Below are 26,629 nucleotides of genomic sequence, written 5' to 3'. Positions count from 1 at the left end.
TATCACAATATTCTAATTTTCTGAGACAGTTCTGTGTATATATATATATATATATATATATATATATATATATTAGTTACGTCACTTTCAGCACTTAACATTGGAAGTACATTGCTTGAAACGTCTAATTCCTAAATTGTGTAATCTATATTTTAATGAAACCTTTAAACTAAATGTATTTCCTTGCTGGCAAGTAAATCCTTTCTGGTTCACGTTTTAATTAGATTTTAAAGAAAGCCAAGTGCACGTGTGTATAGAAGAAATTATTTCCCTCATATTATCAAACTGCGGTGTTTGTGGTCCACGTCTGTCCCAGCAGGTGCGTCTCTTTACCTGATGAGGCTCAGCCTCAGGGTGGGGGGGTATTAAAGCTCCCATTGGCTGCGCGGCCAGACAGACACACAGCAGACAGATTACCCCACTACACTCCACTCCACCGTGAACAGAGAGCAGAGCAGACACCGCGGAGACGGACCGCTCCTCCGCTCCTCCGTTCCTGACCCAGACACTGGAGGCGGCTCGGGGGCCGACACCGCGCTCTGGTCCCATGGAGGCGGCCGTGCTGAGCCCCGCCGTCCTGCCCGAGCTGGACTGCAACAGCAACAGCCTGAGCGCCGAGCTGGAGGTGAAGAAGCTGCAGGAGCTGGTGCGGAGGCTGGAGCGGCAGAACCAGCAGCTGCGCAGCCGCGCCGGCGCGCCCCCGTCCCCGGGCTGCGGGCTCCGCGGGGCCGCCGGCCGCCGCCTCACCGGCCCGATGACCGGCCCGATGACCAGCCCCATGCCCGGCTTATTCTGCCCACCGTCCCTGAGATCCTTCTCTCCAACGGACGAGCATTTCGACTATTTCCACCCGCACAGCCCCGGGGATGGAGCCGCGTCTGCAGGGGAGGAGGATGAGGATGAGGAGGACGGATCCGAACCGTCGGTCCTGGACGACCTGGAGCTTCTGGATCTGGAATACCTGAGCTGCACAGACGACTCTGATGAAACCTGGTGAGAGTCAGATCCTGCTTTACATTTGTGACCATTTGTTGCTTTGTGCGCGGAGATGCGTCTCCTGTGATTGTCTGGATGAAATGGTTCATGTTCTCTCTGTCTGGACGAGATTGTGTGTCAGCTTTGTTCTCGGTTCGGCCTGCGGGGCTGGAACAAAGACGCACACCTCGGAAGTTAATTAGGCCTCTGAGAGGAGAAGCCACTTACCAGAGTCAGGAGGTGAATTCCGGGTAATTCAATTGGACTAGACGCGTCTACATTAGTGCCTTGCTCCAGCAGCTGAGGCACAGCCGGACCACTGATCCTGATTCTGTTTTTACTCAGTCTTAGAGCCTCAAAAACCCTTGTTGAGCACTGGGGAAACTAGCAGAATAACTAAACACACAGGGCTGAGGCTTCAAACAAGGGAGAGGGAGTCATGAATCCAGTGTTATTGTCCAGAAATTGAATCAGGTATGATACTAGGACAGATCCACGAAGCCAGTATTGTCACTCAATATCTTTTGTTGTGATGATGGACATCGTCACAGTCACACGTTCCCCTATCTAGTCTTGTTTGGTTCTTCATATCTCACCTGTCATTACCTGAGTCTCTTAGGATGCTTTCACACCTTCAAGGTTTCAATCCACTTAAACTGAGTTCAAGTTCGTGTGATGTGAACACAGCGATGGCTCTCGGGTGAGGACCAAGACCTGAACACATCTGTGGTCGTCTAGGAGAGAGCGTGAACCTAAACAGGACCAAAGTCTGTTCATGCTTGATTTGGGACATTTAATGCAGTTTTTACGATAGTTTCTTATGATCTGCACTTCCTGTATTTACAGGACTGTCTCAGAAAATTAGAATATTGTGATAAAGTTCTTTATTTTCTGTAATGCAAATATGTCATACTTTCTGGGTTCATTACAAATCAACTGAAATATTGCAAGCCTTTTATTATTTTAATATTGCTGATCATGGTTTACAGCTTAAGAAAACTCAAATATCCTATCTCAAAAAATTAGAATATTCTGGGAATCTTAATCTTAAACTGTAAACCATGATCAGCAATATTAAAATAATAAAAGGCTTGCAATATTTCAGTTGATTTGTAATGAATCTAGAATGTATGACATTTTTGTTTTTTTTAATTGCATTACAGAAAATAAAGAACTTTATCACAATATTCTAATTTTCTGAGACAGTTCTGTACACTTTCTGTTCCTGCAGCAGAGATCTGACCAGTAAGAGTTGAGGGTGGTCGTGTAATTTTAAATCTTTGTGCTCCTGAATTTCTCCTTTTGTGTGAAAAGGAAAAGAACCAGATTACAAATGTAACAAGTTTACAAACCTTCCAGGTGATCCGGAGCAAATGACCTCTGGTGTGAAAGCGCCTTGCGTCACGAAGTTCTCTTTAACTTAAAAGAGCTACTGTCGTCGTAAATGCAGCTGTTGCTACCGGCGACCACTCCAAAGTCTACGTTCACACCGCCGGCATAAATCAGATTTTCAGCACATCCGATCAAAATCGAATCTTTCTGAACGACTGTTTGTTTACATTGTAGAGATGAGATTGAGTCTCTATCCTTGCTCATCCCTGATCAATATGGTTGCTATGGTAACCCACGCACACAGACCATGTAAAACCAAAATGTCAGTGTGTCAAGTTGAGCCTTGATGTTTTCCATTCTTCTGAACCACGGTGGTATCGGCCGATTTCTGAAGTCTGGGTATCAGTTCTGGAGTCGGACTGAAAGTAAAGTCTTTTCCTGGAATCTGTAACAGAAGTTGCTTATTTGATGCGAGCAGTGTCTCTAATATTAGCTCCAGAGCAGAAACGCAGGACTTCAAAGATCCCTTTGAACACAGGCGTGATGGATTCTGCACTGCAGCACGTTTGGCTTCATCTTTTATTTGCTGGATTCATATTTCAGGTGCTTTTTCATGTGTCCAGGAATAGAAACGGAGGTGTGTGTGTGGCTGCTCTGTCCACTTCAGGTCACACTTGAACCTGATGTCGGTGCAGGTTTTAATCTATAATTCAGCCACTTCCCTGTTGCCTGCAGAGCAGAATCGAGCAGCGAGCTCGGAGCTGTCACAAGCATGTGATCGCTCTGTCTAAGCAGAGCTGGACCTCCACACACCTGCAGATTCAGAACTGAGTCTGGTACTGGGAAGACACAATCTGGATTGTGTGCTGGCACTCATCACAGGGATGGATCCATTTCTATCTCAAACACTCCCTCAACACTGTTTCTCTGCACCCAGTTCACAAAGCACAACTGTGAGAGTTTAGCTTCCTATAGCTTAAAAACGCAGTGTTTGTGTGTCTCTGGAGGATACGAGAGTGGAGTTCAGGGTGGAATGAGGCGTTATGCAACAGGAAGGCTTTGGAAAGAGGGAGGTGGCGGTAACGCAGTATGGTGCGGGGTGATTTCACACTCTCAGCAGCGTTTTAAAACCACTCTTTGAAGTGAAATGAGACATTTTTATATATTCTAGACCTGTTTAGTCTTAATGTCCTTTTTTTTTTTTTTAACAATATCTCTTCTCCAGGAATGTAGTATGGGATGAATACAATATCCGGTCTAACCTGAAGCACATAAGCTTTAATGAGTTAATTTAAGATTTGAACCTTGGATGTAAATGAGACCTGTCGAGGCTTTTGTTTGTGTTAAATTACTACAGTTAAAGCAGCACTATGTAACTTTTCCACCTTAATCTAATATTTCATCATCATTGTGATGGTACATCAACTTCCAACAGGTTTAATGAACCTCTGTCATGGTCTGAGGGGTCTGTATCTCCTTCACTGGCACTATGTAACTTTGAGGAGCATGGTAGGAACCCTTCCACACTAAAAAACTACACATTTTTACAGCTTTGACTGCTTTACGGCATACGTCACTTCCCCCTCCTTCCCCATTCGTAGTCCAGACCAAAGCTGGGCGGGGCGTGGAGCACAGAGCTCAGCAGAAGCTGGTGTCATGGCCCAAGCAGCGGAAAAACACAAGAAAATAAAAGTTTTAAAGGAGGAGGCGTAAAAAAGAAAGCGGGAGATTAACAAGCTAAATGCCCGGACAAGAATAAACATTGGTCCGGCGTTCACTCGCTGGCGTGAGCTGAAAGACGAGGAGGGATGTCTGACCGATGGGGATTTATGGGGATAATACAAGAGACAGAATTATGATACAAATGTAAATGTAGAGTTCTATGTTCAATAAGAATCAAAGTTAGAATGTTTTCACATACAGGGGATTCGTCTTCCGGCAGGGCTGCCCTTTGTCACCGGTCCTGTTCATAATTTTTATGGACAGGATTTCTAGGCGCAGCCAGGGGCCGGAGGGGATCCGGTTTGGGAACCTCAGGATTTCATCTCTGCTTTTTGCAGATGACGTTGTCCTGTTGGCTTCATCAGACCGGGACCTCCAGCATGTGCTGGGGCGGTTTGCGGCCGAGTGCGACGCGGCAGGGATGAGAATCAGCACCTCCAAGACCGAGGCCATGGTTCTCGACCGGAAAAGGGTGGCATGCCTTCTCCGGGTGGGTGGAGAAGTCCTGCCTCAGGTGGAGGAGTTCAAGTATCTCGGGATCTTGTTCACGAGTGAGGGAACAATGGAGCGTGAGATTGACAGGCGGATCGGTGCAGCGTCCGCAGTTATGCGGTCGATGTACTGGACCGTCGTGGTAAAGAGGGAGCTGAGTCGAAAGGCGAAGCTCTCGATTTACCGGTCAATCTACGCCCCTACCCTCACCTATGGTCATGAACTTTGGGTAGTGACCGAAAGGACAAGATCGCGGATACAAGCGGCCGAGATGAGTTTCCTCCGCAGGGTGGCTGGACGCTCCCTTAGAGATAGGGTGAGGAGTTCGGTCACCCGGGAGGAGCTCGGAGTCGAGCCGCTGCTCCTCCACATTGAGAGGAGTCAGCTGAGGTGGCTCGGGCACCTGTACCGGATGCCTCCTGGACGCCTCCCTAGGGAGGTGTTCCAGGCATGTCCCACCGGGAGGAGACCCCGGGGAAGACCCAGGACACGCTGGAGAGACTATGTCTCTCGGCTGGCCTGGGAACGCCTCGGACTCTCCCCGGAAGAGCTGGAGGAGGTGTCTGGGGTGAGGGAAGTCTGGGCATCCCTGCTGAGGCTGCTGCCCCCGCGACCCGGTAACGGATAAAGCGGGAGAAGATGAGTGATGAGTGAGTGGGATTCGTCTTGGGTTCTAGTATTTTTCCTGAGAACTGTAAAATTGTGCAGGGCTGATCTGCAAAATATAAGGAATGGGCATTCAGTTATTCACAGGTTATAAAGTATTTTTTTATTTCGTCAGTATGTTGGACTACTAATTTATGACGAAGTCCCTCTAAAAAACGTGACAGGAAAAAGGTGCAGTGGAAACGCTGTAACAGCACAGGGGGGCGGGGGAGACTTCACTAATAAAACCAAGTTGAACTTAGTGATTTTCAACATCGTCATATTATATTGTTTAGCCAAAAATAGATACATTACCTCTTCACTATCCATCCTAAAAACGACCGCTGAAAACAGAAAAGTAGTTTTGAAAGTCCGTCCCGTTCATTCACTATCAAAACAAATGCAGCGACGGGGACAGGAGTTTTCCTGCAGTACGCGCTGGTGCTCATGGGAAATGTAGTTCTTTCTGGTAAAGCACTACCGCTTTTGTCCAAAGGAGCCGCCAAACTCAACAAAAGCTGAAAGTTACATTGTGCTGCTTTAATGGGCTGTTTTCAACCTAAATTAGGTTTGTAAAGCATCATTTTTGTTTTGGAAGTTTTAAACTGTTCTAACTGAGCTCGTGTGTGTCCAGGTTGTACGAGACCCCCAGGTCCCGGGAGACGTCCAGCGAGGCCGTCCCCCCTCTGCAGTGGTGCCGGCAGGTCCTGGACAGCCCCCGGTCGGAGGTGGACGCCGCCAGGAGGAACCTGTCCCTCCGCGTGGAGCAAGGTAGCCGTCGTTATCCATCCACTCATTTATCACCACGGTGTGGATGTCTGCGGTTCACGCCCAGCTAAAGACGACGGGCTTCAAAGCAAGGAACCAAAGTTGGTTTTCACTTCTGTGTGCTGCTGGACGAGTGGTTGTGAAGGTCACAGTTTTAAGTTCGTCCGTCAGATACGAAGCAGCCTCTTGGTGTGGATTTAACAGGGACGAGGTTTAAAAGTCTTTTAATGAGCTGTTGAGGACGTCTTTGATCAAAGAAGTGAGCGTGTGACCGGGCAGCGCCGCAGAAGCACTTGTGACAGACGGCCGTGTTTGGATCTCTGCTCCTCGTCTCACGTTGGTGGAGATTTGATATAAATCAGAGCAAGGACGGGGTTTTCTTTTTCTGATATGTTGGGCTGATTTTTTTTTTTTTTTTTTTTTTTCTCTCTCTCTTCCCTTCTTTCCTATTTAACAGATTAAATGTACAGGACTGTCTCAGAAAATTTGAATATTGTGATAGTTCTTTATTTTCTGTAATGCAATTTATAAAAAAAAAAGTCATACATTTTGGATTCATTACAAATCAACTGAAATATTGCAAGCCTTTTATTAATTTAATATTGCTGATTATGGATTACAGTTTAAGATTAAGATTCACAGAATATTCTAATTTTTTGAGAAAGGATATTTGAGTTTTCTTAAGCTGTAAACCATGATCAGCAATATTAAAATAATAAAAGGCTTGCAATATTTCAGTTGATTTGTAATGAATCCAGAATGTATGACGTTTTTTGTAATTGCATTACAGAAAATCACAATATTCAAATTTTCTGAGATAGTCCTGTATATGAAGAAATAGAATTATTTCCCTAAAATAATCAAGACGTCCCTCTGTCCTCAAATACTCCTTTTCCACCAACAGGTTCCAGGCTGGTTCTGGTTCTGGTTCTGGGCCAGTGTTGAGTTTGGAACCGGGCTTTTTGTTTCCACTGACAAAGAACTGGCCAGAAGAACCGGTTCCAGGGTATCACCAACTCTTTGCTGGGCTGGAAGAAAGAACCGCTTACGGATGCAGACGGGCCGTATTAAGTCCAACGGCAATAGCAAGACTGCGACATTTTCAAATAAGCGACGAATTAATCTGGATGCAGCAAAGCATCATGGGTCTGAGGAGGAGACAACAGTCTTTTAGTGATGTGTCCACGGAGCGGCTATAGGACCAAGTCCTATAAGAGCAAACAGCAGTTTTTACGCCAATGCAAACTTAGCGACGTGTCTGATATTTGCAGCGACGTAATGACGTGGCTCCCCTTAGACCCGAGCTAAGGAAAACAAACCGGTTCTCCAGTTGAATCAGTTTTGAACCAGCATTGGCCCAGAACCAGTCCTGGAACCAGTTTGCTGGAAAAGGAGTAGAAGTGTCAGGAAACATACGTGATCACAGATGTGCTCAAAACAAGATAAATGTTCAGCCTTTCTGTTGTGGACATCAGAGACGGACTTCTCTCATCTAGAGAACTTCAACATCTCTCTGCTGCCTCGTAAGCGTGGACGACTCCTGCTGGTGAGAAAACAGAAGCGGGAACTTACAGAACTTACAGCCTTACAGACCCACAATGACCTTTTAAACCACGATCTACCGATACCGCGTCCCGATCCGATACTTTGGTAACACATTAAAAAAAATTAACAAATTCAAAATAAACAGATCAATTTTTATTTTATTCACCTTATTTCATCATTTAGCACTTAAAGAGAGCAGTTCTCTTCGAGGTAGCTTGAATAATCAAGTACTAATAGTCCAACTATTAACAAGTAAAAATAGTGCAAATGTGAATTAAATGAAAACAGCAGCTTAACTTAAAATACCCAGCAGGCATGTACACAAATAAAAGTGCAACAGTTTCATAAAGTATGGCAGTAATGTGCTTTTTAGACTAAACTCTTACTACTTTCCTTTTCTGGTTTAAAGGATAAATAGTCTGTTTAGTGACCTACGATCTTCCTAGCAGAGACGCTCCCCGTGATCACGCAAAGTTGGCAAGAATGTGCAACACTCAACTCAGCTCAGGAAGACGACACGGACGCCAGCTTAGTTCGGTTTCAATCACAGTTGTTACTTAACTTTTGTTTATTTATCTCCGCTCTAACACGGCCGTGCGCGTGCGCAAATCACCACAAACAAACAACTTTACGTGACACAGGACACACTCCGCACCCCCACCTCCCCCAAAGCTTTCTTCATATTAGCAGCGTTGTGGCTCATAACTACGTGGACCCGTTGCTTCGTGATGCACCAGTTATTTGGCATTTTTTCCAAAGTCTGTTTGATCTGACCAAAATGAGAGTAAAATACATATCTGTTCCTTGATTGGGATGCATCTCTCTCCCTGTACCCCCTTCCTGTCTGCAACATCAATAAAGGGCCACTAGAGCCACAAAAAAATCTAAAAGAGAAAAAAAAAGATCCTGCCAGACGAACCTCTTCAAACCAGACTTGACCAAGTATCAGTCGTCAACCCGAGAGACGAGCTGGAGCGGGGTCGGGTGAGCTGGTGTGGAAGGAGGACAAAAGCCAACCACCATTGGCTGACGTCACCTCTCACATCCGTGTTTGCAGTAAAACACGTGCACATGAAACTGCATCAAATACATCTGTCAGAACAGCATCAGCTTAAGCTGGACATACAATGTGCGATTTGTCGGCCTCTTTTTGAATCGATTTTCCAATCGTGCAACTATTTTTTGGATCGGGCCAGATTTCGACCCAATCGTTGGTCGTGCCTCGTGCAGTAAACGTGGGGTGCATCCCATCACGAATCGTGTGCTCGCGAGAAAATCAAACGTGTTTGAAATCCTGGTCGCTCCTCGTGAAGGAATCACAGTTGAAGCAGCTACGACCCGATTGGACTCATCCTTTCACAGAGAGCATGCACAATCTCTGATACGTCAAAAACTATTATTTGTAGTTTAAAGTGTTGCAAATTCACATTACAAATCATGTTTTAATAGCAGAAAAAAAAGACCGTATTTCCCACGTCTGCCCAGCCAATTCCTTGTCCAATCACGACGTCGTCTAATCTTTTGTCATTTATCGCCACACAGAATGGCACAAATTGCTAACGGCTGATTTATGGTTCTGCGTTACACCAACACAGAGCCGACGGCGTCGATTTAACGTGGAACCATAATTCAGGTTTAAGGCAGCGCGTTTGTTTTTACTGAGCATCTTTGGTGTCTCCCACTTCGGGGTTCCTCCTCTTCCACTTCTTTTTGACGTTGCAGTTCCAGTAACAGAAGTCCGACGTGAGGATTATGAACGTATAGTGTGAGCAGACGGAGCATCAGAGCATCGGGTCGTACAGTGTGAGAACATAAATCGTGGGCTGTGAACTTTTGAACTCAGCGATCTAGTCGTGCAGTTTGAGATGGAGCTGAATCAAACGATTTAAAATATCAGTGTATGCCCAGCTTTAGACCGACGTCTGCTGGAAGATCCAAGGTCTCGTACCCAAAACGGTCCCCTGTGACAAAGCGGGACTGTCTGACCCGGCTCTGACGGACAAGCAGCCGCTGATCTTTGGTGTCCCGGAGGAACTGGAGGCTGTTTTCACCCTCACAGAAGTTCTTATCAACTGTATCAATACTTTATTTGATGTTGTTGAGTAATGATGGCCAGCAGCGGAACACTGAAGTGCTTTGACAACATCACAGGGTGTTGGTGGCCAAAGAGGTGAGTGTGAAGCTCCAGGACGGGCCGGTAATCTGGCCGCTCCTCACAACCTTAAGCAGATCAGACCCGGGTCACATGACCCACACATCTCCTCCGGTCACCAGCGTCTCCTACTGTAAAGATGGCAGTGCATGAATCCATGTTTGTGTTCAGCACTTTGGTCACCTGTGTTGTTTTTAAAGGGCTTTATAAATAAAGTTGAGTGAACCAAGATGTGGATTTGAGAAACGGGAAGTGTTTAAAGCAGATGGGTCGTCGTGGCTACCAGAGCTGCCTACATGTCTCAGACCTGACACCACATGTGTCGGTCCATAGTGGTTTAGTGTTGCCGTGGCAACCCCATGTGTTTGGATCGACTGGTTTTTAAAAATAGATCTGATGACCTGAGTTTACTGGAGCAGATTTGGAAACTGATCAGGATTATTGGCCCGTGTGTGTGTGTGTGTGTGTGTGTGTGTGTGTGTGTGTGTGTGTGTGTGTGTGTGTGTGTGTGTGTGTGTGTGTGTGTGTGTGTGTGTGTGTGTGTGTGTGTGTGTGTGTGTGTGTGTGTGTGTGTGTGTGTGTGTGTGTGTGTGTGTGTGTGTGTGTGTGTGTGTGTGTGTGTGTGTGTGTGTGTGTGTGTGTGTGTGTGTGTGTGTGTGTGTGTGTGTGTGTGTGTGTGTGTGTGTGTGTGTGTGTGTGTGTGTGTGTGTGTGTGTGTGTGTGTGTGTGTGTGTGTGTGTGTGTGTGTGTGTGTGTGTGTGTGTGTGTGTGTGTGTGTGTGTGTGTGTGTGTGTGTGTGTGTGGTTCTTGTGAATGGAGGTGAACAGGGAGCTTTAACAGGTGACTGTAACAAGGACATGGCTGTCAAATCCTGTGTGGGAGTGTCTTTAGGAGAAGCTCCACCTTAATTATCTACATCTAGAGCAGGTGAAGTGTGGGCGGAGGAAGTTTTAAAGCTGTGAACGTTTGTGTTTACAGGCATTAAACATGCTGGGAGCTTACTTTATAGAAAACTGAGGCCTGATGGCATCTAATGCACGTGTGCTGATGGCAGACGTGTCAAGTAACGAAGTACAAATACTTTGTTACCTTACTTAAGTAGAAATTTTGGTTATCTATACTTCAGTGGAGTTATTATTTTTCAGACGACTTTTTACTTTTACTCTTCAATTTTATTTATATAGCGTCTAATACAACAGATGTTGTCTCTAGATGCTTTCCAGAGATCCAGAACATGAACATAAACATAAACATAAACCCCCGAGCAATTATTACATAAACAATGGCAGGTAAAAACTCCCTTGTGGGAGAAAAACCTTAAGCCAAACAGTGGCAAGAAAAACTCCCCTTTAGGAGGAAGAAACCTGGACCAGGACCAGGCTCATAAGGGGGGACCCTCCTGCCGAAGGCCAGACTGGGGGGTCGGGGACGTCAGCAGCACACAGCAGGCAGGTGGAAGCAGCAACAGCAGACATCCACGTAGGCAGGTGGAAGCAGCAACGGGATGACCGGGGATGGGGGGGGGGCGGGAACACAGGCCAGAACGCAGCTGCCGAGGCTCCAGCCTGCAAACATGCACAAAAGAGAAAAAAGGGGGGCTAGTACAAGAAACTACAGGAACGATGGACAAAAATGATAGCTATGAGATATTTATAATAAATAAAAATGGAAATGGAGAAGAGAGGAAGGGAAGAGGAGAGGAGAAGAAGGGTGAGAGGCACCGCCCAGCGGATCATGTCAGTCCCCCCTGCAGCATAAGCCTATAGCAGCATATCTACCGCGAAGCTATATTTGAGACTAACTATTATAGTTTTGTTCTATAGCTGCAACTATGACTACTGACTCTAACACACTAGAGTTTACACTACCTAGAGATTTACCAACACCAGCTAGAGGTTTACTAAACACTAACTATAGGCTTTACTAAACAGAAAGGTTTTAAGTTTAGTTGTAAAGGTGGAGGTGGTGTCAGCCTCCTTAACCCAGATTGGAAGTTGGTTCCATAGTAGTGGTGCCTGTTAGCAGAATGCCCGCCCTCCAAATCTACATTTAGATACTCTACGAACTACGAGTAAACCTGCACCCTGGGAGCGGAGAGCTCTGCCAGGAACATAAGGCACTATCAGGTCTTGTGTCATGTCCAAGAGACGAAGCAAACGCCACCAAAGAGGCAACGGTTCCCTTTCCAGCTTGTTGCTGCTGGAAGTTCCTGGTTGCTGTTATGCGAAACACAGATGGTTGAGGGAGCAGCAACTGGACAGGCTTGTCGCTTCTTACAATTCAGATGTCATCTGTGTCGTTGACCATTTTAATTTAAGAGGCAGGAACACCCCCCTATTGGCTACAGGACAGGTTCATCCAGTTCAGTGTTTAATGCAACAGGGATGCACATTAACTGGGTGTGAGTGTGAGGAGTTTGATTTCAGACTGAGACGGTTACATAAACCTTCAGACTACTCATCAAAATGATGCAGTTATCCCCCCAAGTTATAAAATACAGCAACAGTGATTTATTCACTGTTTCTTGTGTGTTGTAGCGCTCTCTCTCTCTCCTGACTCATAAATGAGTCGGCCATAGAAACATCTACATTTAAACCAGACTGCATGTTGTGGTCAACATCTTTAACATGTTTAATGGATCTCTTGCTGCAGTCCTCGTCAGGATTGGGGTCGCAGCGGTTGACCTTTGTGAAGTTGCACCAGCCGTGCGCCTCGTTGCATCAGTCCTCGCGCTGCTGGAGTCATGCACATCTTTGGAGCTGCAGAGAAATCCTCCCACCAGCTCGGCCTGCAATCTCCGTCTCCACTCCAGAGTCTGAGTACGGTGAAATGGAGAGCCGTTGCCATAGAAACAGTTTGCATGAAAGGAACACCCCCAACCCTCCTCCGTTCGTGGTGGATAGCAGGTGACGGAGAGAAACCTTTGCATCTCTGAGATTTCAGACTTGAACAGAACAATGCAGCAAGTTTCTGAGCGTTCCCGCTGACGGACGGGGTGGGGGGGGGGGTCGTCGCCGACGGCCAGCGGCAGGTACAGCTGCAGTGTGAGCAGCTTTGTTGTCTTCAGTACAGCTTTGTCCTCTGTCCGAGCTGTTGAATGGAGCAGCGGGTGACAGACTCCGGCGGTCCCGCCCTTAGTCCACGTGACGAGTGTCCAGACAACAGAGGAGGTGATGCACTGGGGATTAAAGCCTTCACGCTGTCCCCTTTCCTTTTTGTTACATTATTAAAGACATTAAAGCATCAATTCAGCTTCTAGTGCTGGAGGTGGATCAAGGTGCATCATGGGAGTAGCTGGGTATCTTCAGTACTCGAGTTGTAAAAAAGAAATCGGGGGCATGGTGGATTTTATCATATGGGGACAGATAATTTGTGCTGATTACAAATAATATAATATATTACAAATAATAGCACTGACCAAAACACCTGCAGAAATACTGCAGGAATGACATAGCAGCAGTTAAATGCAGCCTTCTGTAAGCTTTAAATATCCACTGGGCTTACATCAAATACATCAAAACACAACAATAAAAAACTGTTTTCTGAACTTATCAATATGACTCTGTCCTTCACAGGATAAGTAAAATGGATCACTGCAAAAACTCAAAATAAGAATATTTGTCCTATTTATAGTTAAAATGTCTCATTTTAGTAAAAAAAATCTTATTACACTTAAAGGAGCTTGAGGCCGGATTGTGGCAGGATTTATGAAAAAAATCTATACATTTTAAGTTTTCTAGTAATAATGTCAGATGAAGCGTTCCAAACCAAAAAGAATGATTCCTCTAGTGTATCTCTCTGTTGCCTTGAACAGGCTGTGTGCTGCAAAATGTGCTGCAATTCGGTCCCGAATTTCCCGCGCTGGGCTGCGGATGTGAAGTCACATGACGCTGCATGTGCCTTCTCCCCGTTCTCCCGTGCCGGCTTCGCTGTTGGCTGCAGTACCCCCAACGACCGTCGTGGCGAAGGGTGGCGCTAGAGAGTCTCATTTCTTAAAAGGAGCCTCAAGCTCCTTTTAAAACAAGACTCATCACTGGAAACAAGATTTTTTTGCTTGTAATGAGAAGATAAATCTTGTCCCACTGGCAGATTTTTCTACTTATTTCAAGTGAAAATTTACTTTAAACAGGTGAAAATGTCAAATAAGTTATTTTTCTGGTGATGACTCTAAATGTTGAAATAGCAGTAAAACCACATTCATTGATGAAATGACATAAGGGATGGAAAGGGGGAGGGCAGTTTTACTGGGGGGATGATTTGGACTGTTTTTATTTCAGGAGGGATGTCATCCCCCCTCATCCCCCTCAACTCCAGTACTGGGTATCTCCCACCTGTAAAAGTTGGTGACATGACAATAAAACGCTCCCTCACCTCGTCTCTCCTCTTCAGTCTCCAGGTGGCGTAGTTCCCTGTCCTCCCCCTCTCCCTCCTCCTCCCCCGGCCCCCCCATCAGCCGGGTCTCTGGACCGTCTCCCCTCAGCGCCTCGTCTCCTTCAGCCAAACACTTCTCCACTCCCCAGGGGCCTGAACGCTACGGTAGCCAAACTAGTCGTTTTATTTTATTCATTTATTTTTCCCATAAACCATAAATCCCTTGACCATAAACTGAGCCGTTTCCTCCTCTTCCTCCCTGTTTCCCTCAGCTCCATCCCTCTCCTCGCCTCTCCATCCAGTCCTCCATCGCACCCTCAGTCCCATAGGGAAGGATCTGTCCCCCGGCGCTGAGAGGACTCCCATGTTCCTCCCTCATCCAGCCATCAGAAGTAAGACTCGCCGCTGCTTTTCTGTCTCATGTCCTCCTCCAAAAGATCTGTGTTTCTCATCAAATACAGTAAACTGCTTTAAAAACTCTCTGATCGTAGTGGGTCTTTATATCAAGTAAATGCTATCTTTATTTTTAACTGTCCCTTTTTTCAAGGTCGGGGTAGAAAGTGAAGCCATAAAAAGCAGTGGGTAACGCCAAGTTCCCCCACTGCTTGGTTAGGACGCAGGAGGAGCTGAGTATCATCAGCTCCTGATCAATTGATCATGTGAGCAGATTTTTGGCAGGTCACTGATCTGGAGCATTCAGGTGTATAACACAACACCAAAGGGGAAAGGCATAAGCTGTGTTATTAGAGGAAGAGACTGTTTTCTGCACTTCAGCTGCTTCTGGAAGGAGTTCAACCTTTTTCAAACATTTGCAGGTTTTGGCGACCACAATGCGATCATCAAAGACGAATATAAAAGCACAGCGGTTCAGTTTGACGTAACGACTCGCTAGGAATGGGCGGTATGGACTAAAAAATGTATCACGATCATTTCTGGCATTTATCCTGATAACGATAAAAATGACGATAATAAAAATACCAATTCAACTCCACCTTTGTAACTATAAATCTATCACCACATTCAGTCTTTGGAGCCCCCCAAAACAAGTTTTCTTAGCTTATAAAATCACAAAGAAGAAAAAAATACAACTTGATAAATAAAGAAACAGGACAAATAAATAAAAGTTCACTGAAAATAAAATCCAATCAGTGATGACCTCTTCTAAATTAATAAAATGTGCGAATTAACCTGTGGTTGGAACATGCCACAAATTAGATACTATTGCAATTTTTTTTCATAATAGTCAAACGTTATATCAAAATGTAACAACCATTTCCTTCTGTTTTTTGCAGACTCTGCATATAATGTTTTTTCCTCATCACTCTTTTTAAATCCAAACCAGTTCCAGATAACGGAGCTGGAGCCTCGTTTAACAACGAGCTCCTCGCTCTCAGATCCGCCTTCCACCATGTTTGTTACACAAAAACGTCAACGGGAATTTATCGTTTTTACAGCGAGATGACAAATTCTTACCGTGGGGAATTTTTTTGACGGTATATCATGAACTGTAAAATATTGCCCATTCCTACGACTTGCTACAGTCAGACGTTTTAAGATTGAAGCAGGGGCTTCAAACTCAAGCGTGTGGTTGTAAATAAACGTGTGAATGCTGACTGCACCCAGACTGTTGCATGAAAGTGGGTCGCAGTCGCTCCGGTTCCTCCTCATGTCTCTTGATTGTCTGCAGAAACGCAGCCCTGCTCATCGGTCTCCAGACCATATTCTGCTGAGTGGTTTTAGAGCCGGTGGGCGACAGATTCGCCTGCATTATTAGTGAGGGAAAGAGCGGTGGCAGCAGGAAGCAGCGCTGCAGGGGGCGGTAGCCGCGCCCTGAGGGCACGGACTCCCGGGAGCAGTTTCCATGACGGGTTTTAAACGGCCCGGCATCAGATTTAAATCTGCACGTTTGTGTTTGAAGCGACAGTTCGACTCCTAAGTTATGGACCTCAAGATCAGGCTCTCAGCTCTGATTTCACTGCAGCTCCTTTAACACAACTTTAAGGGGCTGAAATGTAATTGGAAAAATGAAAATAAACACAAATGTGCATTTTAAAACACTTTGGTTTGATGGTGTTGAGCGTCTGACATCTGGAACCGCTGGATGTCCACGTGTTCTTCTTTATGACGTTTATTTTTTCTGCTCTGCTTCTTCTTGGGATGAAAAAGCAGCTCGGCTGGGTTCAACTCCGTCTCGGCTTAAAATCGGCCTTTGTTTCATCCGCTGCCCTTTTCCTGTCCGACGTCTGTCACGTTTATTCGTGAAGGAATCACAAACCTCATCTAGAGCTGTGGTTGGTGGTGTTTCTGCTCCAGTGCGGTTGGTGTTATGAAGGTGTTTTTTTCTCTGAGCTCTGCGTGAACTTTCAAAATTTTTTCCCTCTCAGATCTCACGAGTAGGGCTGGGGATCGATTCAAATGTCAAGAATCGATTCGATTCCGATTCTTAAGATTCAGAATCGATTATCAAGATTCGATTCCGATATTGATTTGGGTTAGTGTTAATAAAACTGTTTTTTGAGCTTTTGCATGAATTATGACTGTAGTTCTGCAACACATTAATACTAGTATTATATTGAGATTAAACAGCAAGTATTGGCAGCTAATGATGCTATAAGGACCAATCAGCTCCCAGAATGCTGATAGAACTGCTTTCAGAAACATCGTGTGGCAGAATTATCAAACAGATCCAGGGAGGAAACAGAGACGGATGAAATCACTTTTATTTTTTCCCACATTCCGTTTTTATTCGTTCCATTTTCGGTTTATTTTGGTTTTTAATTTTTAAGCATTTGGTTTTTTGCAAATGTAACCCCAAGACAGTATATAAACTAATGAAATATAGACAATTTATGCAATTATAACCTAACACTAATGTTTTCATACCTTTAAACATATTTAAAGGCAAAAACATGGTACCAGTTATTCTCGTGTCCAACAAAATATTCCTTTTTTGGGGATAAACAAAAAAATAACCAAAAGTTGTAATGTAATGATGAAAAAAAAAAAATGCATAAATGAAAGAAGAAGAAGAAAAAAAAAATCGATCTTTAGACATATGAATCGATTTTTAGGATTTAATATGAGAATCGATTTAGAATTGGGAAATCGTTTTTTTCTCCAACACAGGCCTACTCACGAGTGTCTCTTCTCTGGCGTTGCACCAGACTGCCGCCTCGGCCTGGTGCCGTTCCTGCTTCTCTGATGGATTCACTTCTCTTTGGTTTTTGCAGCTTGAAGACTGTTTGTTTCATCTGCTCTTCTCATTGCGTGCTGTGGGTTTTAAATGCAGCTGCAGATTTACAGGAACAGCTGCTTTCCTTAAGTCGTTTCACTGGATGTGTTTGCTTCTACGTCTTAACGCCCTCCTCACGTCCTCCACTTCAGCTGAAGAGCATCAAATTAAAGCCCAGATTCCTGCTTCCCAGACCAGTTCTTGAGTGGAAATGTAGCGTCAAACAAGGATCCAGTAACGTGAGCCGATGTCCACGGTGGCTGTGAGTGAGAGAACGTGAGTGGAGGATAATTTGGGAGCAGCTATTAGCTGTGGAGAGGTTGGTGTAACCTCTGACTGTTTCTGCCTCTTTTGATCCCTAATGTGCTGTAATTCCCGGTGGAGCATCACTCTCCATCAGTGCGGTCCTTCATCTTCATAGAGGACACTGAGGACTGGAGGGTTTCTCTCATCAGAGCCTCAACTCACGGGTAACAAGAGCGCGAGGGAGCAGCGTTAACGCTTTGCCTTGTGTTTGCAGGCAGCATCCTGCGTCGCTCCGCCTTCAGCTCGCAGTCGTCCCTGGACAGTGACCTGGAGGACGACTCCATCAACCTGGGATACAAACTTCAGGACCTCACCGACGTCCAGGTGATGGCCCGGCTGCAGGAGGAGAGTAAGTTCACACTCGCAGAGATATTTATCAACAGCCATTGTCCCCCACAGTATGATCCTGCCACCACCGTGCTTCGCTACAGGAGGGACTGCTTGTTTTCTCCACCAGCTTGCACTAGTTTGGTCTTTTACATAAAACCAAATAAAAACCCTGTGATTTCCAGGTTTATAGTTTTATTTGGATCCCCATTAGCTGCAGTAAAACTGCAGCTATTCTTCCTGGGGTCCCACACATAATATACAAATACAAGACACAAATTAAAAGCAAACCTAAAGAGGTAGTAAAGAAAAGAAACATAGAAGAGGAAAAAAAAGTAAAAAAAAAAAAAAAAAGGGAATTCTGCTACAAAATATATTCTAGATTTCTGTCAAATAAGACCAGTGCTCCTTTTGACACTCACATTAAGGTTACAGTCATTCCGAGACATTTATATGTAATGCATTACAATACAAAATCATACCTTCTTTAAATAGCATGAACCAATTCAAACAATGTATAGTCATCGACAATGCGTTTAAGTTATAATCACTTATTGTAACTTGAACCCATGACCATTTTTAGTAAACCAATAGCCATTTAATAATTAAGTTTTATATGTATTTATTTAAGAGATGTTTCTTTACTAATAATTTGAATTCTTTTATGCTAGTAGTTTGCTCAAAGTGTTTGGGAAGTAAGTTCATTCATACTCTGTACATCACCGTTTTCTTACTATAGTTAGTCTTTGTTTTTGGCAGTGATAATGACCTCTGGCAGCGTCTCGTGCTATAACTGTGATTTTCTGAACTGTAACATAGATTTCTGTGTAGAACTTGCAGGGTTTTGGATATGGATACATTTCTTATAAATATTAATAACGAATAAAGTCATCTTTCCCTTACCATAACCAGGTTGTTATGCAAATGGATGAATTTAGCAATAACTCACAACAGGTCAGGTATGGGGGGTGGAAACACGATGATGGGGACCCAGCCACACTGGAGGGACTTTGTCAAAACATTAAAACCATTACAGGATGCTGAGTTAATTTGAAGTGAGACTCGTGTAATGAAATGTTTTTATCTGGCTGCTTCGGCAGCATCTTTGCAGTTGCTTCCATGTTCTTATTCTTCTTCTCTGCTGTCCACCCGTCTCCTTTGTTCCTCTAATAATTTAACATGTGGCCCCAGATCTCAGAGCCCATCGCTACTTCAGCTTCATTAACCCCAGGAGGTGATAACTGTGTGTGTGTGTCCTCCCCGTGTGTGTGTGTGTGTGCTGCTGGTCCTCACCTCTGGCTCCCGCAGGTCTAAGGCAGGACTACGCCAGCACGTCATCGGTCCTGGCCAGCCGCCGCAGCCAGAGCTTCAACCTGCAGCTCAGCCAGCTCGGAGCCGGCCCCGGCCTGGAGGAGGAAGACGAGGAGGACGACGAAGACTACGGCCTCCTGCCGCCGCCGCAGCCGCGCCTCGCCCGCCTTCCGCACTCCCACACTTTCTCCAGCATCCGAGACTGGCGAAGAAGCACCAGCTCCCTGTGCACCCCTCCTTCCACGCCCTCCACGTCCCCCTACCCCTCCGCCGGGTTCGCCTTCCAGGGTCAGCCCCCCCTGCAGCCGCTGGGACTGGGGCTGGGACTGGGCAGTCTCTGCGTGGCCGAGCAGCAGGCTTTCAGACCCGGTTCAGGTGAGGGGAGAAGCTGTAATTACTGCAGTCATGTGTGTGTGTGTGACAGTCTCCTCTGAAGCTCATTTCCAGAAGTTTTTATGTCGACACGTCAAGTTTGAAAGCTGCTGAAGTTAACAAGTTGTCCAATGAGGGTTTAGCTGCACCTTTAGGCCGCGTTCAGACTGCAGGCAAATCTGATTCATATCTGATTCTTTCTCATATCCGATTTTCAGGGCTGACTGTCCACACTGTTTTTAGCAAGTGTCCATATCGGATATGGCTCTGTTCAGACTGGGCCACATCATTGACTGATCTGACGGGTTGCCGTAGCAACGACGTCGGAGCGGAGGCGTCACCCAGCGCGTGTATTGTGTGAAGTCATGTATTTTTTTATATATATAAAAAAATCCCAAAATATCTGTACTGTTCCTGATTGATCGGCACTGCGCATCATTTTTAGACATAACAATGAACGCATACCGCAAAAGTTGTCTCGGCGGAGGGACCCGGTGTCCCAGCAAAATGAGAAACAGAAAGTGTTCAGAACAAAACCACCAGCAAACTAACAAACCAACCAACAAAGCTCAGAGTTAACAAAATGAACCAGCAATGATTAACTGGCAGCCCCGCTCCATAACCTCTCCTCCTAGGAGGAGAGGGGCTGACGGGCTGCAGGTTCAGGCTCTCAGCGCGACTGAAGGCTGATTTATGGTTCCGCGTTACACCAACGCAGAACCTACGGCGTAGGGTACGCAGCGACCCGCACATACGTGGAAATGCGGTCTTTTTTCTGCTATTAAAACATGATTTGTAATGTGAATTTGCAACACTCAAACTACAAATAATAGTTTTTGACGTGACATCAGAGATTGTACATGCTCTCTGTGAAAGGATGAGTAGCTCCACAACTGGAAATGGGCGGGTGGTTTGGAGCGTCTGGGACAGTCATATCCGATCTGAGTGTTTGGAGCTGTTCAGACTGACACGCATCTGCCCAAATGAGATATGGATCGGATATGAAACTACCTCCCGGAGGTGGTCTCCATCTGGTTTGCAAAAATCGGATATCATGCGTTTGGGACTGTTCAGACTTCAAAAGACTCATCCAGTTTCAATCTGGATGGGCTAAAAATCGGATATTTGCCTGCAGTCTGAACACGGCCTTATTCAATTCAATCTTATTTGATGTTGTTTCTAGACGCTTTCCAGAGACCCAGAATATAAACCCCGAGCAATTATTACATAAACAATGGCAGGTAAAAACTCCCTTGTGGGCGAAAAACCTTAAGCCAAACAGTGGCAAGAAAAACTCCCCTTTAGGAGGGAAGAAACCTGGACCAGGACCTGGATCATAAGGGGGGACCCTCCTGCCGAAGGCCAGACTGGGGGGTCGGGGACGTCAACAGCACACAGCAGGCAGGTGGAAGCAGCAACGGGATGACCGGGGATGGGGGACCGGGACCAGGACCGCAGGCCAGCACGCAGCTCCCGAGGCTCCGGCCTGCAAACATGCACAACAGAGAAAAAAGGGGGGCCAGCACAAGAGACTACAGGAACGATGGACAAAAATGATGGCTATGAGATATTTATAATAAATAAAAATGGTAATGGAGAGGAAGAGGAGAGGAGAAGAAGGGTGAGAGGCACCGCCCAGTGGATCATGTCGGTGCCCCCCTGCAGCATAGGCCTATAGCAGCATATCTACCGTGAAGCTATATTTGAGACTAACTATTATAGTTTTGTTCTATAGCTGCAACTATGACTACTGACTCTAACACACTAGAGTTTACACTACCTAGAGATTTACCAACACCAGCTAGAGGTTTACTAAACACTAACTATAGGCTTTACTTAACAGAAAGGTTTTAAGTTTAGTTTTGAAGGTGGAGGTGGTGTCAGCCTCCTTAACCCAGATTGGAAGTTGGTTCCATAGTAACGGTGCCTGACAGCAGAACGCCCGCCCTCCAAATCTACATTTAGATACTCTAGGAACTACGAGTAAACCTGCACTCTGAGAACGGAGAGCTCTGACAGGAACATAAGGCACTATTAGGTCTTGCAGATATTGCGGAGCTAAGCCGTTTTGGGCTTTATTGGATTGCTAAATTGGATTCTGAATTTTACGGGTAGCCAATGGAGCGACGCCAACACTGGAGAGACGTGGTCTCTCCTGCTGATTCCTGTCAGCACTCGTGCTGCTGCATTTTGGATCAGCTGGAGCCTATTCTGCACATTATTCCCACAATGACTTCTGATCCTCAACAAGCGTTTATCTTGATGCTTCAAATGAAACTTAAGATGTTTCAAACACAAACTGCTTGTGTGCACTTCATCCAGATTTTCCTTCACTTCCATGGAAATCCTATGACAAGATTAGCAAAAAACAGCTTTCCATTGATTTTCTACCAAAAGTTGGACTTCGGTAAACCGAATATGTAAAAGTCTCAAACGGGCCGGCCCGCTAAACCTGTTTAGGCAGACTGGTGGGCAGAGTCCAAGGTTGTTACTGGTAACATTTCCGGTGCTGGTGGATGTTTTCTGCAGGGCTTTTATTGTGAAAGTTGTGCATTTGGACCGAAGCAGCAGAACAGACTAGGGATGTGTATCATTAATAATTTATCAATACTGATACTCCTTATCGATACCACAAGATGTACAGGACTGTCTCAGAAAATTAGAATATTGTGATAAAGTTCTTTATTTTCTGTAATGCAAAAATGTCATACATTCTGGATTCATTACAAATCAACTGAAATATTGAAAGCCTTTTATTATTTTAATATTGCTGATCATGGCTTACAGCTTAAGAAAACTCAAATATCCTATCTCAAATAATTAAAATATTTTCTGGGAATCTTAAATTGTAAGCCATAATCAGCAATATTAAAATAATAAAAGGCTTTCAATATTTCAGTTGATTTGTAATGAATCCAGAATGTATGACATTTTAGTTTTTTTTTTTTAATTCCATTACATAAAATAAAGAACTTTATCACAATATTCAAATTTTCTGAGACAGTCCTGTAATCCTCCTACACGATCAACGTAACGTATATCACCCGTGCTTAAATTGATAATGCATTCTCCTGAGTAAATTAACTACCAACTTAATGGTTCATAATCTACGTAATAACCTGTCGACGGCGGCAGTATCATTATGTGACAGTTATGTTGCTCTGGGTAGACTCTTTAAAAAAAAAAAAAAACACTAACAGTATCATTTGTCCAGAATTTTAAGCTGTATCCTGGTACCGACCATTTAGGAACTGGTACCAAAAAATACCGGCTCTCGGTACCCATCCCTAGAACAGGCTGAAGTATTTACTAACAAATCTTTAATCCAAACGGCACAATTTAAGTAATTGTTTTAGTTTAAGCGGCCCATGTTTAAACTATGAGGTGGAACTGAACGGTACCGATCGGAGCAGACGTGTTTGTGTCTCTACTGTTTTGGGGAAACGTCCTTGTGGGGTCCAGTTGAATACGAGTAAGTCTTCATTTTAATTTGTAATTGACACCAACAACAAGCTTTACTTCCGATCTGAGACTCCTTCACGCCTCATTGTGAGTTGCATCGCTGCAGCGGCGTAAAACAAGCCCCCGCTGCTTCAGGACAACAGTCTAAGCCCCTCTAAGCTGCTGTATTTCTGTTCTGTGGGTCTGATGGGATTAGTCGGCCCGTTTCCTCCCTTCACCTCCCTGTTTGAGGACACCGGCGTCGGCCGGATGCAGCTTGTTAAGCGTACGCTGATGTGGCTGTTTGTGTGTCTGTCAGATAAGTTGCGGAGGAGCATGCCTAACCTCGTCAGAGCTCCCAGCATGACCAGTGTGCCCATCCCCACCAATCCCAGCGCTTCCACAGCTTTGCTTCGTAACAGCCAGAGTTTTGACTCGTCCAGCAGTTTGGCCCGTCTCAACTCCTCCAGTAAGACCCACTTCCTCTCTTCCAGTGTTCTGAAACATAACGTCAACTTTAAAGTTCATTGCCTCTCTTTCATGTCCAGTTCCCTCCCCAGGTCAACTTCAAAACAGGGTACAGAGCGTAGGGAACTTCTCCTCGCTGTCACGGCCGCCGCTGAAGGCCACGGCCTACGTCAGTCCCACCATCAAGGGCTCGGGCGGCTCCAGCCTCCAGTCCCTGAGCGGAAGCAGCAGCAGCATCCCCCTGCTCAGTAAATCCCCCGTCTCCACCCCCAGCACGCCGCGCAGCAGCCTGCCCCGCCCTGCCTCCTTCGTGGCCACCACCAGCCCCGGCCCCCGCAGCAAGGTGGCCCAACCGGCACGAAGGTGACCAGCACATTCTGATTGAGCTTTTTCTTTTTGTGATTGAAATAACATTTGCAACATGGTGGTGGGCATCTTCCATCTTGGTCAGGTGACTTGAGGGGCTTTTCTTTTTTTTTTTTTTTTAATCTTTATTAGGGGGTAAGGCACAGTAGAACAGGAATCAATTACAGATTTACAATGAGTATCACATTATTTCTGTATGGCTATTTACAATGTATAGATATCTGACACCATAAAATACTGTGCATCTCAATGGGTTGAGAAAAAAACATTTCATACTTCCACCCTAATGAGTAGCAAAATGAGTGAGATTTTTTTAGTGCGTCTGAAACATTAGAACGTACTCAATAGTATGTACTATCCATACTCATTCTGGAGAATTTTTATTAGTGTGGATTGATGGACACTAGCTGAGCAGAAACTTCCCACAATGCAATGCAGCGATGTTTGGTTGCTAAGTGATACATATATGTCATAAGTGTAATATTAAGTATAATAATATTATTATATAATATTATAATGTTCGTATATAATATATAATGTCATCTTGTTTGGGCCAGGATAAACGGGAAACAGTGAAGCGGTGCTGCTGCTGTTACCATGGTAGCAACTCCCCCCCTCACGGCAGGAAGTGCCGTGTGTCTGAGTAGTACGTCCCAATTAATGCACACTACTGATATTTACTCAAAAGTGTGCCAAACTTAAGTATACTTTTTAGTATATACTGTTTAGTATGGCATTTTGGACGCACTGATAGTCTACCTCCTAGCATGTTTTTCTAAGAAGAAATCAAAAGATGGAGGTGCACATCACCTTAGCTGATGACATTGGTTTATTAGGTCCTAATCCATCCCACGATGCGTTGGTGTTGAAAGCACAAAGGGAACGTCTCCACACCTCGCATTAGCGCTGGCTGCTTGTGATCTGATTTCTTTGGATGCATTTAAGGTCCAAACTGTTCCGTGTGACCAGTGATTTCAGATGTTGGTCTCATCTCGTCACAAAAGTGATGGTTGGATGGTTGCTTGGGTTGCTGAGTCTGGCCAGGTCGCAGCAGAACTAGTCATCCAAACCACTTCTTTGCTTGTTGGAATCTGGAATATTTTTGCCCCTTTCCCTGCGTTGGTGCTTTGGTATGATTTTGGAGATCTGTGGATTGTTGTGACATAATTTGCTGACATTACCAACTGTAGAACATCCAATGGGTTTGTTTTTATTTCTTCATTTTGAGGGGAAACTATGGCGATCTTTGACTGATTATGATTTGTCTTTGTTTTTCCCCTTCAGTTTACTGACACCTCCAAAGAGCTTGTCCACCCTCAGTGCCCTCCGTGACTGCGCGTGGAGAGACGGCTGCTACTGACGGCGGCGTTGCTGGAACCCCGCTGGCTGGGGGGCTCGCTGCACTCGGTCACATCAACCCGGAGAATATGAGCGCTTTTGACCAAAAAGTGACTGAGACGACCTCGAGTCCGAGATCCTTTATAGTCCTCGATGTCGTCTTTACGCAAACCCATCTCTCTCTCTCTCATTTTATGCAGAATTTCTTCGGAGAAGGCGGGTTATCTGCTGGACGCGAGCGCTTTTACGGCTTTGCAATCGCTGAATCTGGTCCGTGCCAAGAGGGAGCTGTTCCCTGTTGCTATCGTGCAATAAACTTGTGGCAGATGGTTCCCTGTAAACTAACCTGAGATTAGAGGGCTGCCACTTTTATAAGATGAGCCTCTGATATTGTAATTATTTATATATTTATTTTAAATAAATCTAAACTAATCAGGCGTGTTCATCGTGACAAAGGGCGCCCCAAAGATGCTGCTACAGTTAATTCAGTCCCTGTTTGTTTTGGGCACACTTTGGTCTAATTTTACAACATGTTGAACTGTTTCTGTACTAAACTAACTACTGAGTGTGCACCCGTCTATAAGTTGGTGCACTTTTAAATGTAATTTGACTGGAAATGAAGATATGTTTGCGGAGCTGTGGCGGTGTCACCACTCTGCATATTAACTTAATCTTGTTGCACTTTGTATACGACTCACTGAAATTTTGTTTTTACTGATCTTTGCACTTCTGTAATGTTTGGTTTCTGGGCTCGAAGGGTTGACACGGTGTTAAATGTTCCTAGGAGGTGTACGTCATGTTGCACTCTTTCACTTGTGGTTTTTAATGAATGTTGTGCCACATCTCACACTCCTGACACTTTTCTTACTGTGATGGACTGAATGACTGAAGCATTTTAATAAAACCTAATTAAACGGTTTGGTTTACTTTGATTAAGTCCCTTGACGTCTTTGGCATGTCAAATTTAAATGCAGATACTCAGTCCAACTTATGAAAAGGTGAACAGATGCCACCTAGTGCTGAGGTTGATAATAGCTCTCTAGATAAATCAATACTTAACCTGTTCACCCCTATCCTATCCAAATTAAATCAACAATATCTCCACAATTATAAGGACAGTATGTATAATCTTGGTCTCAATGGATAGCTAAGACCTTGCAGCATACATTTCCAGGCAAATCAGAATGTTAACATGCCTGAGCAAGTTGTGATAAACCAATGAAAAGAAAAAAAATTTTATTTTTTTTTTTGTCTGCACACACATTAATGGTTAATACCATGCTGGTAAGAACCTAAGGCATATATATGTACATAGTTAACATAAAATACTTTTTTTTTATGTCACATATATTTATATATATATATATATATATAATAACCATCCTTGTTATAATACTAATAAATTATTACATGTTATTGTCCTGCCGATGGAGGCCCAAAACCTCCATGGCAGGACCCTTCCATAC

General features: G+C 44.8%; 1 protein-coding gene across 1 annotated transcript; it reads left to right on the top strand.

The window, feature by feature from the left end:
* The first annotated feature begins 443 nt into the window (after window positions 1–443).
* LOC133425227 (SLAIN motif-containing protein 1-like) lies at window positions 444–26,095 on the top strand. The gene is made up of 9 exons (XM_061715960.1): window positions 444–993; window positions 5,801–5,937; window positions 14,021–14,167; window positions 14,275–14,394; window positions 17,755–17,889; window positions 19,176–19,553; window positions 23,311–23,460; window positions 23,540–23,822; window positions 25,110–26,095. Exons 1-9 carry the CDS (start codon window positions 548–550, stop codon window positions 25,183–25,185), a joined length of 1,872 nt encoding a protein of 623 aa, XP_061571944.1. The 5' UTR covers window positions 444–547; the 3' UTR covers window positions 25,186–26,095.
* Window positions 26,096–26,629: the final 534 nt, after the last annotated feature.

This window comes from Cololabis saira, chromosome 24, assembly GCF_033807715.1.
Source record: "Cololabis saira isolate AMF1-May2022 chromosome 24, fColSai1.1, whole genome shotgun sequence".
Classification (NCBI taxonomy): Eukaryota; Metazoa; Chordata; class Actinopteri; order Beloniformes; family Belonidae; genus Cololabis; species Cololabis saira.
Note: the sequence above shows the minus strand (reverse complement) of the source record. Positions and strands in the feature narration are given on the sequence as shown.

Excerpts from the sequence above, each read along its gene's own strand:
- LOC133425227 (XM_061715960.1), top strand. The coding sequence starts at position 548 with ATGGAGGCGGCCGTGCTGAGCCCCGCCGTCCTGCCCGAGCTGGACTGC. Across the intron at positions 994-5,800 it reads GACGACTCTGATGAAACCTG|GTTGTACGAGACCCCCAGGT; the intron begins GTGAGAGTCAGA and ends GTGTGTGTCCAG. Across the intron at positions 14,395-17,754 it reads CCCTCATCCAGCCATCAGAA|GCAGCATCCTGCGTCGCTCC; the intron begins GTAAGACTCGCC and ends TTGTGTTTGCAG.